At 30.9% G+C, this 11,882-nt stretch overlaps 1 protein-coding gene across 1 annotated transcript; it reads right to left on the bottom strand.

Annotated features, from left to right (window-relative positions):
• Positions 1-9,423: 9,423 nt before the first annotated feature.
• On the bottom strand, positions 9,424-11,882 carry LOC110721235. The gene is made up of 7 exons (XM_021900385.1): positions 11,586-11,882; positions 11,259-11,498; positions 10,954-11,177; positions 10,819-10,874; positions 10,564-10,737; positions 10,052-10,501; positions 9,424-9,749 (listed from the first exon to the last, which is right to left on the bottom strand). The coding sequence occupies exons 1-7, from the start codon at positions 11,880-11,882 to the stop codon at positions 9,424-9,426; spliced, it is 1,767 nt and encodes a 588-aa protein (XP_021756077.1).

Here is an 11,882-nt window from a genome sequence, read left to right as displayed (position 1 = left end):
ACTCGAAAAATCTGTGTGGAATTGGTCTAAGGAGAAAATATTGTGCATGCTAGAATTTAGGAAATTGGTTAAAGTGTTAAATGTCTATCTTTTCTCAACTAAAAAGATTTTATTTTACTTTCTGATTTTCAAAAATATCTTGTGCAAAAGGATTTTTCTTATTTTCGAAAATTTCTTTTGTAAAATAAAATCACCATGTTTTCCTTATCTTGCGACCTACTCCCCATGTTCTTCTTCAAGGCATGGCCCTGCACATTAAGGAGTTCATGGTTCCTTTATTTAAGGGACATGATCTTCTTAGTAGGTTGGAGTAGTGGCGTATTGGTGTTGCTGCACAAAGATGATTTTCCAAAGCGTTAACTACTCTATAAATAGCTATTGATTTCTGTTGGAAAATCTTACCCTTGCTCACATAAGTTTTCTAGATTTTAATTCGAGTTAAGTGTCAATTCCACAAAGCTAATTAGAGTGTTCTTAATGTTCTTATACTAGAGTTTTTATTTCTTCTTTCGAGTTGTAATTTGGGGAATGGGGAAGTTTGAGTGAACTTCTGTGTATGAGAAAGAGAAGTGAGAAAGAGAAGAGAAAACAGAGAAGTGAGAAGAGAGAAAGAGAAGAGAAGAGTGACAAGTTGGGTGACTTGTTCCTCGGGGTTTCAAGTTCGTAGAGGAACTTGACGTTTGAGTCTTTAGTTTGTAATAGGACCATTTGCCCTATTCTAGTGAAGATCCTTTTCCCAAAATCCCAAGTGGTCGTGGTTTTTCTCCTTGTTAAGGGCCAAGGAGTTTTCCACGTAAAAATCTCTCTTGCATCCTCTAGTTCCTTTAGTTAATCTTTCTGTTTCTTTAGCTTATTTAGTTTTAATTCCGCAAAAAGTTTGGCTAAACTCTCATACTACAATTCAACCCCCCTTCTTGTAGTATTTTTTGAAACAACATTTGTCAATTTTTTGTATGTGCTGGATTATGTGTGTTTTCGTCATAAAAAATAGGTTAAATATAAAAGGTTAAATACAAATTCTTAAATTAACTTGGTTCACACTAATTAATTGTGGACCACTAACATTAAAGACAATATGATTGTTTTATTAATAAAAAAATTAAGGTCACTATATTAAAACAAAGGTTATTATGTTGAAATAAAAGTTAGTATGACATTATAAAAGCTATAAGAGGTTAATTTTTTTAATGAAATTTCTAGTATAATGGTCAATATAAATAATAAAGATCGGTATGTTAAAATTAGGTCACTATTCAACATAGTGTCGTATTTTAAGTTCATAATAACATTAAAGGTCACACAAATTTTAAAAATAGCTACTATGTTAAAAATAAGGTTACTATATTAAAATTAAGGGTCACTATGTTAAATATAATGCCAGTTACGTGTGTATAAACCTTAAGTCCACAATATTATTGTGGATCAGGTCCACGCAAGATTTTCTGAAGGTTAAAACTAAAATAATTAAGAACAAGTAATAATTAGTTACATCTATTGCTATTGAATATTGATATGTAGTTTTAACATAAATTATAAAATAGATACTCCCTCCGTTTTTAAATACTTGCTCCACTTTTTTTTTCCGGCCGTTTTTAAATACTTGCTCCACTTTTTTTTTCCGGCCGTTTTTAAATACTTGCTCCATTTTCTTTTTTTGGAAAACTTTTACAATATTTAATTCATTTCTCACATTTAGTGCACCCAACATAAGACTCTCTCCCCTCCTATCCTTCCACTACTTTTTCTTTTTACAATTTTTTATTTTCTCAACTACCCCACTATCTCAATATTTTATTACTTTCTCCAATTTTTCCTAAAACTGCGCGCATGGAGAAATGGAGCAAGTATTTAAAAATGGAGGGAGTATTAACTATTACTAAAACAGAAGCTACTGACATCATCATAGCCCATGTGTTGAGTTCTCAATAAAAAATTTCCCGTCTAAATGCAATGATGATGTCATCTTTTTTTTTGGAAAGCTATTATATTTAAAAATTTTGAAATTTAAATATTGGAACCTTCTACATTACAACTAAAATCTATCAATTTATCGTAGGAAATTGAAATAATTTTAAATAGCACACTAATAAATGACCTCCTACATTAAACTATGAATTAGATTACGTTGAACAGATACTATATCATAATTTTGATTAAAATAAAAAAAATTTAAAATTACAAAACATAAGTAATTCTTATTTATATTCATGTATAATAGCGATTTATTTTTAAAATGTACAAATAGGGTCATTTTCCTCCCTCTTCCGGCCAAGGGAGTCTCTTTCAGTTGGAGTGGAACTCATTGGGGAATTTTTTAGGGTTTTAGAGAGAGAATCAGGGAAAGATGAAAGAGCATAGAGGAGAGAGAAGAGGGACTATGAAGGTAGATCTAGGGTTTATAAAGAAATTCTGGAGAATTCCTCACAATATGTTCAAATTGGCAACATATTCAAGACGAATTAAATGCAAAACAATGAATGAGTTTGTTCGGGAGATGAATGATCTCTGATGCACAGTTTATATAGAACCTATTTTTAATTTGTACATTTTAAAAATAAATCACTATTATACATGAATTTAAATAAGAACTACGTATATTTTGTAATTTTAAATTTTTTTAATCAAAATTATGATATAGTATTTGTTCAATGTTTTCTAATTCATAGTTAAATGTAGGAGGTCATTTATTAGTGTATTGTTTTAAAATTGTTTCATTTTTCTACGATAAATTGATAGATTTTAGTTGTAATATAGAAGCACCCAATATTTAAATTTCAAAAATGTTAAATATGATAGCTTTCCAAAAAAAAAAACAAAAAAAAAACAAAAAAAAGATGACATCATCATTGCATTTAGGCGGGAAATTTTTTATTGAAAAAGCAATATGTGGGCAATGGTGATGTCAACAACTTTTATTTTAGTAATAGTTAATAGATTAGCTCGTGATCTAATTTATGTCATTTGTTTTCAAAGTATCTTTTAATCAAAGAACTGGAAGTTACAAAACATTTACACTTTGTTTAGATTAACGAAAATTGAGGAAAAAGATTGAAAGAGAAATTGAAGAAAAGATAATCTTACATTTGGATAACAAATGAAATTGATCTTTCCAATAGTGGAAAGATTTGAAAGGAAAACTCATCACTCTTCACTTTCCTCCCCCTTCCATACCGCCTTTTCTTCTCCCTCTCCTTCCTTTCATTACCCGCAGTCCCTTTTCTATAAAAACACAAATTTCATTTTTAAAAAAATTCATAATATATGTTCTCTCCGTTTTTCTTCTAATTTACTTACTTTTCTTGTTTGGATTTTATTTTATTTTATTTTTACACACCTACAATTTACTATTTTTGGAAATATAACTCATCTATAGAGCTCATCTCATTTTACGCTCACTAATAATACGAAGTATTTTTAAGGAAAATTTGCGAGGAAGGTCCTTTTATGAGGTCGATCTTGTATGGAAGGTCCTTTTATGAAAAAGGTGGCACGAAAGGTCCTTATATGAAAATTGGGTTGCGAGGAGGGTCCTTTGACCAAATTCCGGCCGTTGACCAATTTTTTTCGGCCAAAAATTAAGCTTTTTTTTCCCCCTTTTTCCCTTTTTTCCCTTTAAATTAAGCTTAGAAACAACAATTAGAATTAGAATTATGGTTGTGATAGTGTTTAATTTCACCAGAACCACCGATCTAATTAAAGAACCACCGATCCAAACTAACCAACCACCCTAGATCTACCTATAACCACCCATTACTCACTGAGAACCAGCCACCTACGAAAACCACCCATTAAAACCCACACCTCGAACATCCACCCCACTAGAACCCAAACCCACGACCCCCACGAACACCCACCCACCAATAACCGGCGAAAATTAAAGAACGAAGAAGACGATGGGGAAAAGTTCAAGCAATAACACTAAGGTGAGGAGGAAAGAAGAGCACGCAACACCAGCTATGGTTGAATGTCTTTGATTGGCCTTCAATTATAATTTCAGGGATAAGAATTGAAGATTAAGGATTAATTTTGCTCTAAAATTAGGGTTTCATAAGGGAGAAATGGGGGATAGAGGGAAAATCGTGAGAAAAGAGGGGAAAGGAAAAAAAAATTTTAAAAAAAGGGAACTTAAGGGGTCACGTGATTTGCACGTGATTTTAAATGGCCGGAAAATTTTGGTCAACGTCGGAGAACGGTCAAAGGACCCTCCTCGCAACCCAATGTTCATATAAGGACCTTTCGTGCCACCTTTTTCATAAAGGACCTTCCACACTAGGTCGACCTCATAAAAGGACATTCCTCGCAAATATTCCTATTTTTAATTATCGCTTTCACAAATTTACACTATTTTTTTCTCTCTTTTAACTTCAAACAATTCTTGGTTTGAAAAGAGAAGTGTATAAATATATAAATCGACTGAAGAATATTATAAAACACGATGTAGGACATTCAAGTACCAGATAACATCATCACTCTCTTTTTATATGTATAATTGTATAAAAATGGATTAGAGGTTGGTAATTAGGGTGCTTTTTTATAATATGAAGTAAACGAAAGCCTAGAAGTGCAAGTGCTTAGAGATGATGAATCACTAATTTAATCCACTATTATCTATATAGATATAGCGAATCCACCATGTATAGCGGTCCACTTTGAAAAACCACATTTTTTGGGAGTTAAATGGAAAGTTAGCATCATCATTTCACTTGTAATTAGGACTTTACAAACCAGGTGGCTAATGTAATTTCTCAATTAAACCACTACACGTCTATATTTCAGGTTGGTTTTCGTTTTGATATCAAACTAGTTATTGGCCCGAGTGATGTCCCAAATCACTATAAATTTATAAATTTGATAAAAACTAAATTTATAAGATTAGTGTTAAACAAAATATATAAGTGAATAAAAATATAATAATAAATTTAAGATTTATAGATGCTAGTTTTTATTTTATTTTTTTATTTTTTTTTTTAAAAAAAAAGGTGCTAGTTTTTATTCATTTTACTTTACACAATAAAATAATAACTTTTTATTAGAAATAAAATTAAAAAAATAACTTATGTAAATATTATGGAGTACCTTAACTGTTATTGAATCTAGAAAGTTAGCATCAATGTTGATTTATAATCTTAATGTGCAATTTTTTAGGAGTTACATTATATGAGAAAATGATCTGATATGAAGTACAAAGGTTACACATATAAACAATTAAAAAAAGATGAATGATGACACATAGTGCTCATGTGGCGCCAAGTCATATAGAGGGAACGATGACAGATGATGGTAGCATGTTGTCCCTTTGAGTTTTAATAAAATTATAGAGATACTTTTTGTATAATTAATTTATTATTATTATTAGGAAATTCTGTGAAAAATTAAACTACCTATTATAGTCCAGAATTTGCGAGAAACTACCTATTAAAAAAAATGTTGTAATTGACTACCTAACTTTTGAAAAATTTTGTAATTTACTACCTTACGCCGGATTATGAAGTTTGACTTAAATTTTCCGGCGTTGACTTAGTCAAGTGACACTTAGTGACCATCACGTGGGAAAATTGTGAGAAAATTTGGGAAAGAAAAGGGTCATTAATTGTCACGTGATGCCGGGGAATTTTGGTTAAACTCCTTCATAATCCGGCACAAGGTAGTAAATTGCAACATTTTTCAAGAATTAGGTAGTCAATTACAACATTTTTTTTAATAAGTAGTTTCTCGCAAATTCTAGACTATAATAGGTAGTTTTTCACAAAATTTCCTTATTATTATTTATATAAGATTCACCGAGCCACAAAGTTTGTGGCTAGGGTTACTTATTCAAGGATTTCCTGGTCCCCAGTCGGTCAGGGGTTACTAGTTCAAGGACTATTTGGTTAGGGGTTACTCAAGGTTACTTATTTAGAGGTTACTGCGTTGATCAGGGGTTATTCGATTAGGGATTACTTGGTCAGGGGTTACGTTACTTGGTTAGAGGTTACTTAATCGATCAGGGGTTACCAGGTCTAGGTCTGAGGTTAGTCGATCAATCAAGGTTTATCTAGTCAGTGTTTTGGTGTGTTTCAGCCGACCACACAGAAAATGCGCTGAAGATTCATGAGGTTTTTATTTTATTGATATTAAAGAATAATCAATAACACAATACTAAAACTGCAGACACCAAGAATGACACGTGTCACTTCTTGGTGCTACTTTTTTCCCTCCAAAACTTTTTTCTCATTGTATTTTTTTATTCATCACTTCCTAAAAAATATTCATTTCTTTATATAATGACTTTTTTGTGTTCTACGGGCCTGTTCTCTTTAGCTTATATTTTCAGTTCAATTCAGTTCAGCTCCAATTAGTTTAGTTAAGTTAAGTTCAGTTTAGTTCAATTTATTTCCTAATTTCCTTCTCTCATAAAATATTATGTTCAATTTAGTTCAGTTCTATTCATTTTAGTTCAGCCAGCTCAGTTCAGTAAATCACAACAGGACCTACCTTTGGTCTAATCTGGGCGTGAGTCTCAATTCTGATTATAAATTAAGATTCAAATCTTTTCAATTTCATTTAAAAAAAAAAAGAATATTACTTTTTGGTAGAGTTTTAATTAACATTATAGTTAATTATAAAATTTTGTTAAACTGGTGCGTGACACGGGGCTTAATCTAGTCTATACTAATACTACTATATTTTCTTTTTTATATGCAACACTTCCTATAAATGATTTTTTTTTAATTACATTACATTCTTAAATAGATTTAATTTCCCTTTTTATTATAAATGTATCCTCACATGATCTCACTCATACCTCACACTTTTTTCTTATATTTTAAAACTGGCATCCCTTATTTTTACATAATTTATTCACTCCCTACTATTAAATATAAAGATAAAAATTATTTACTCACAATCATCAATTTAAATTATGAAAAAGCTAAAGTGAGTATAAATTGGAAGGAGAGTAAGTATGAAAAATATTTAAATATATTATGAAGGGACAAATAATGGGGAGGAAAATAGTAAAATATTGTTATAAGTTTCTAAAAATAAAGGAAAAGAAAAAAAAAAGAAAAAGAAAAAGTGGAGCAAGTAATATTAATATAAATAATATCATCATTTTTTTAAAATATTTTTACCAACATTTAATCATATGAATCTATATTTTTACTAACATTTAATCATATGAATCTAATGTCGAACTAGTGCACTGACATGTGTATTAAGTTGATTGTATTAACTATTTAGGAAAAAATAAAGTATTAATCATATGTCAAAAAAAAAAATTATTAATCAATCAATCAACTATATGCTAAAAGACACATAAAAAATGGCACGTGTTTTTTTTGGTGTATCTCTTAGTTATTTTTTGTAAAAGAAAAAATCAAATATTTTACAGAAATAAAATAATCAATCAATAACTATCAATACTATATACTAAAGTAATTACCGAGATTATCCTATATGTACATGTGTCGCATTCACGTTATAAAATTTCCCGCCAAAAAACCTTTTTTTGTCCTTAAAAAGTTAGATAATAGATAAAATAAAAATTATACAACCTTAATAATAGAACAATAACAACTTTAAATAAATAAAATATTAAATGTATACAAAAACTATAAACAAATACAAACTTATAGTGATATTTGAATATAAGTTGCAATTCTTTTCTTGTGAACATTTGAGCATTGCTCGGGCAATGAACTAGTATACTAAAAGACACACAAAAAATGACACATGCATGACATTTTTTGGTGTGTCTCTTAGTTGTTTTTTTTTGTTTTTTTTTTAAAAAAAAATCAAATATTCTACATAAATAAAAGAATAAAAAAATATTTAATGTATCATATCACAATATATATTGATCATAAACTTAAAATCAAATCAAATTCTTAACATAAATTGTTACATACATATTATTATGTACAACTCTACCGTTTTTACAACAAGGATTTTTTTTTGAAAAAAAAAGATTTTATATATAATTATGTGTGAAAAACTTGCTAGGAAAGATATGGAAAACTATTTTTTCCTGCTTATTGAAAAAAAATTATACTGTATGAGAAAATGAATAATAGTGGGTATAAAAAAAAATTATGTATGGGTTAAATACATATTGTTAAGGGCTTGTTTGGCATCAGTTTTGGTTTTTAGTTTCCTGTTTTTTTGAAAACCAAAAATAGAAAACAAGAAAAAGGTGTTTCCACTTTTCTGTTGTCAATTTTCAAAATTATCATAATTTTAATAAGTTTATATAATTTTTGATTCATTATGGGACTCAAATCATATACTTTTTGAAAACAAAAAACCAAAAAACAAAAAACCATAGCAATGCCAAACGAACCCTAACATATTCATTTGGTTAACAAGAAGAAAATGATATAAATGTATTGGAGAAATATACTGTAAATATATGCATATTTTATAATATTTATTGGCTAATAATGGATTATTTCATAATAAATTTATTTTTAAAAGCAATAATTTAAAATAGCTATTGAATATTATTGTGCATGGCACGGAACTTAACTTAATTTTATACTGACGTAGAGTGAATACGGCCTAAGCCATGTAATTATAAGAATTTTAGAGTTGGTAATTTGAATTACTTAATTATTACTTAATTATTTCAATTACTAGGTTAGAACCCGTGCGATGTACGGTTTATATAAAACCTATTTTTAATTTGTACATTTTAAAAATAATTCGCTATTATACATGAATATAAATGAGAATCACGTATATTTTATAATTTTAAATTTTTTTCTTTTAATCAAAATTATGATATATTATCTGTTCAACGTTGTCTAATTCATAATTCAATGTAGGAGGTCGTTTATTAGTGTGCTATTTAAAATTGTTTCAATTTCCAACGATAAATATATAGATTTTAGTTGTAATGTAGAAGCTTCCAATATTTAAATTTCAAAAATGTTAAATATGATAGCTTTCCGAAAAAAAGGGAAATTATCAATGGTACACCCGAGCTTTTGACTTTTCTCAATGGTACCATTCCTATGTTTTTTATTATCAACGGTACATCCAAGGTTCCGACTTCTTAACTAGTGTGATTAGGCTGTTAATGAAACGTCAATAACATTCTAATTATACATATTTAGGTTGTTAAATGCATAAAATGTCTAAAATACCCTTTTTTTAAAAAAAAAATATTTCCCTCCAACTTTTCCCTCACAAATTCAAAATCTAAGCACTATTTCCCACCAAAACAGGTAATTCTCCATCTTCTATATAAGCATCCGTCACAGTTCATCTTTATTCTCAACACCTCCTTTTTTTATTAAATTTTTTTGGTTTGGATTATATTGGGGGGTGGGGGGGGGGGTGGTTCTTCTGGGTTTGACTTTTCTTCTTCTGGCAGCAAGATTGGAAGGGGCATGTGGATTAAGAATTGTTGTTGTTATGTATTTGATTTTGATAGTTGTTGCATTAAAGTGAAGTAATTTGTGTTGGCATCTTATGATATGTAATGGAGTTTCGGTTAAAGTAATGAAATAGAATAAATTTGGTGAAAATAAGTGTATTGTAACCTGCTGCTGCACTCGCAACAATTCCTTCTAACAGAGTGTTACCTGCTGCTATGAATGCAACAAAATCTCCTAATCCTGTTCTTAGATAAGCAAATGAACCACCTGCAACGGGAATTCCTACTACGTATTCTGTGTAGCAGAAGACAAAAGGCATTGCGGAGGAACCTGAAACCAAATAATAAGACATGACAATAGCAGGTCCAGCATCATCATGAGCTTCTTTGCCTGTTAGAACAAAAATTGATGATATAAATTTTATTTAATTTGAACATATTTCCACCGGTAATAAGGCAAAATTGAAAGCAAATTTCTTTGAAACCCAAACATTGTCATTTCCATACCAATATCGATCCAAGTACTAGGCTTACATAAAATTCTAACAGCAAACTAAACATAGTTTAACCTAATAGAAATGTTGAAGGTGGTAACAGTATTTTGAATAACAAAAAAACTTGCTAGAAGTTCAAACATTTCAGAGTTATTCAAACTTGAGATTCTGACTTTGATAAGCTAATTAACTGGCTGACTCTGCAATTGTGAGGCTGTAAGAATTGTCTGAGTAGCTTCCTTAGCTGACTTTGATGCATTGGATGGATCTCTTACCCTTGGATTCTGTATCACAACAGGCTCACTTGCCTTTAACTTCTTCCCAGTGAGCCCCCCTTTACATGTTCTTGAGTTGTATCCAAAGCACCCACATTTAGAACATTTCACAGTCTTTGATATTTTTCCTGGTTGTTCCTCACCTTCTTCTCTTCTTCTGTTTCTACTAGGTCTTCCAATCCCCTTCTTCATCTTTGGTGGCTCTATAACTCTCCCATCTTCACTTTCTGGCCACTGGTCTTGATCAGGAACAGAGTTTATTCCAACACTGTAAGCTTGCTTGTTTGTTTTAATGGAGTACCACAAACTTACGTACTCATGTGGATCTAACTTTCCATCCACTAGTTCTCTAATTGCATGCCGACATGGGATTCCTGATAGTTGTCAAACCCCACATGAACATATTTCCTGGTTAAGACTTAGAGGGAATTGAGACTTTCCCTCATGTATTTCATATTCTCCAGGCTTTGACTTATAAGCCTTGCAAGTTGAGCTAGCTTTGCCAATGCCTTCACTAATTTTGCAATCTTCGGGCATATGTCATCATCTTTCCAACTCATGGCATTTTCATGTCTTGTTGCAAGCCTAACCATGCATACTCTTTTGATCCCTACATTGGAAAACAAGAAACTGGTTTAGTTTATATCAAAATAATTGGTAACTTCAAGAATAGGGAAGAATTTTGACATACCTTCAAGTAGAGTTAACACAGGTTTGCACCTGTCTATCCCAAGTGTTGAGTTGAAGCTTTCGACAAAATTTGAAGTATTTGAGTCATTGCACACATTGGGATCAAACTTGTGCTTGCTCCACTTTGATTGCTAACCCAAGTCTGCAAACCATTTCATCTATCACATCATCCCCTCCTTCCTTTTGAAGCCTTTCCATGGCCTTCCTAAAGGTGAAAAATGAAGTGGCATGACAGGCCCTCCAAAACAATATGTACATAAGTAGACCAGGGAAAGACTTTTTGTAATTCCTAGTCAAATACCTACAACAATATTTCCTGTCTGCTTCAAGCCACAGTTGAGTCAAAGCCAAGTCCACTCCCTAAGTAAAAAAAAAAGTGATCAAAACACTTGTGTAATAGCAAAGAATAAAATGAAATTAAAGATTAGGCTAAATTTTTACCTTCTGCCTATCTGAAATTATTGTCCAATCCTTCCTTGAAGACACTTTGACAATGTTTAGCAAATGCCAGAAGAAAAATGACCAGGTCTCTTTATCTTCTTGGCCCACTATGGCATAAGCTATTGGAAATATCTCATTATTTCCATCTAATCCAGCAGCTGTCAGAAGGATACCTCCATAGTTTCCTTTCAAATGTGTTCCATCAACACCAATCAAAGGTCTGCAACCCCTAAGAAAGCCCTTCCATTATCCTGTGAATGAGATGAATATGCTATTGAATAACAGCCTCATATCTATGCATTATGTCTGAGTCCAGGCAACAAATACTTTTGACTCTAGGTTAGTATATTTCACAACTTCAGCATACATTGGCAACTTAGCATAGGACTCATCATGTCCCCCAAACAACATATTAATGACATAATTCTTCAACCTGTATAGAGTAGCCTGCTTCATATAAACACCAAATCTCATAAACAACAATTCATTTAAAGCCTTTCCTGGAATGTTAGGATTAGCTCTAATGTCCACCATCACTTTATTAGCTGCCCATTTCACATTACATATAGGGTTATATGTCTCTAACCCCCTGCAAGTACGAACATTGGTCCATATCTTCTTCAT

This window comes from Chenopodium quinoa, unplaced genomic scaffold, assembly GCF_001683475.1.
Source record: "Chenopodium quinoa cultivar QQ74 unplaced genomic scaffold, ASM168347v1, whole genome shotgun sequence".
NCBI lineage: Eukaryota > Viridiplantae > Streptophyta > Magnoliopsida > Caryophyllales > Amaranthaceae > Chenopodium > Chenopodium quinoa.
This window is presented reverse-complemented; position numbering and strand designations above follow the sequence as displayed.

Coding starts and splice junctions, on each gene's coding strand:
- LOC110721235 (XM_021900385.1), bottom strand. CDS start 11,882: ATGAAGAAGATATGGACCAATGTTCGTACTTGCAGGGGGTTAGAGACA. Junction 11,499..11,585: donor ATACTAACCTAGAGTCAAAA/GTATTTGTTGCC, acceptor GGATAATGGAAG/GGCTTTCTTAGGGGTTGCAG. Junction 10,502..10,563: donor TATGAAATACATGAGGGAAA/GTCTCAATTCCC, acceptor GACAACTATCAG/GAATCCCATGTCGGCATGCA.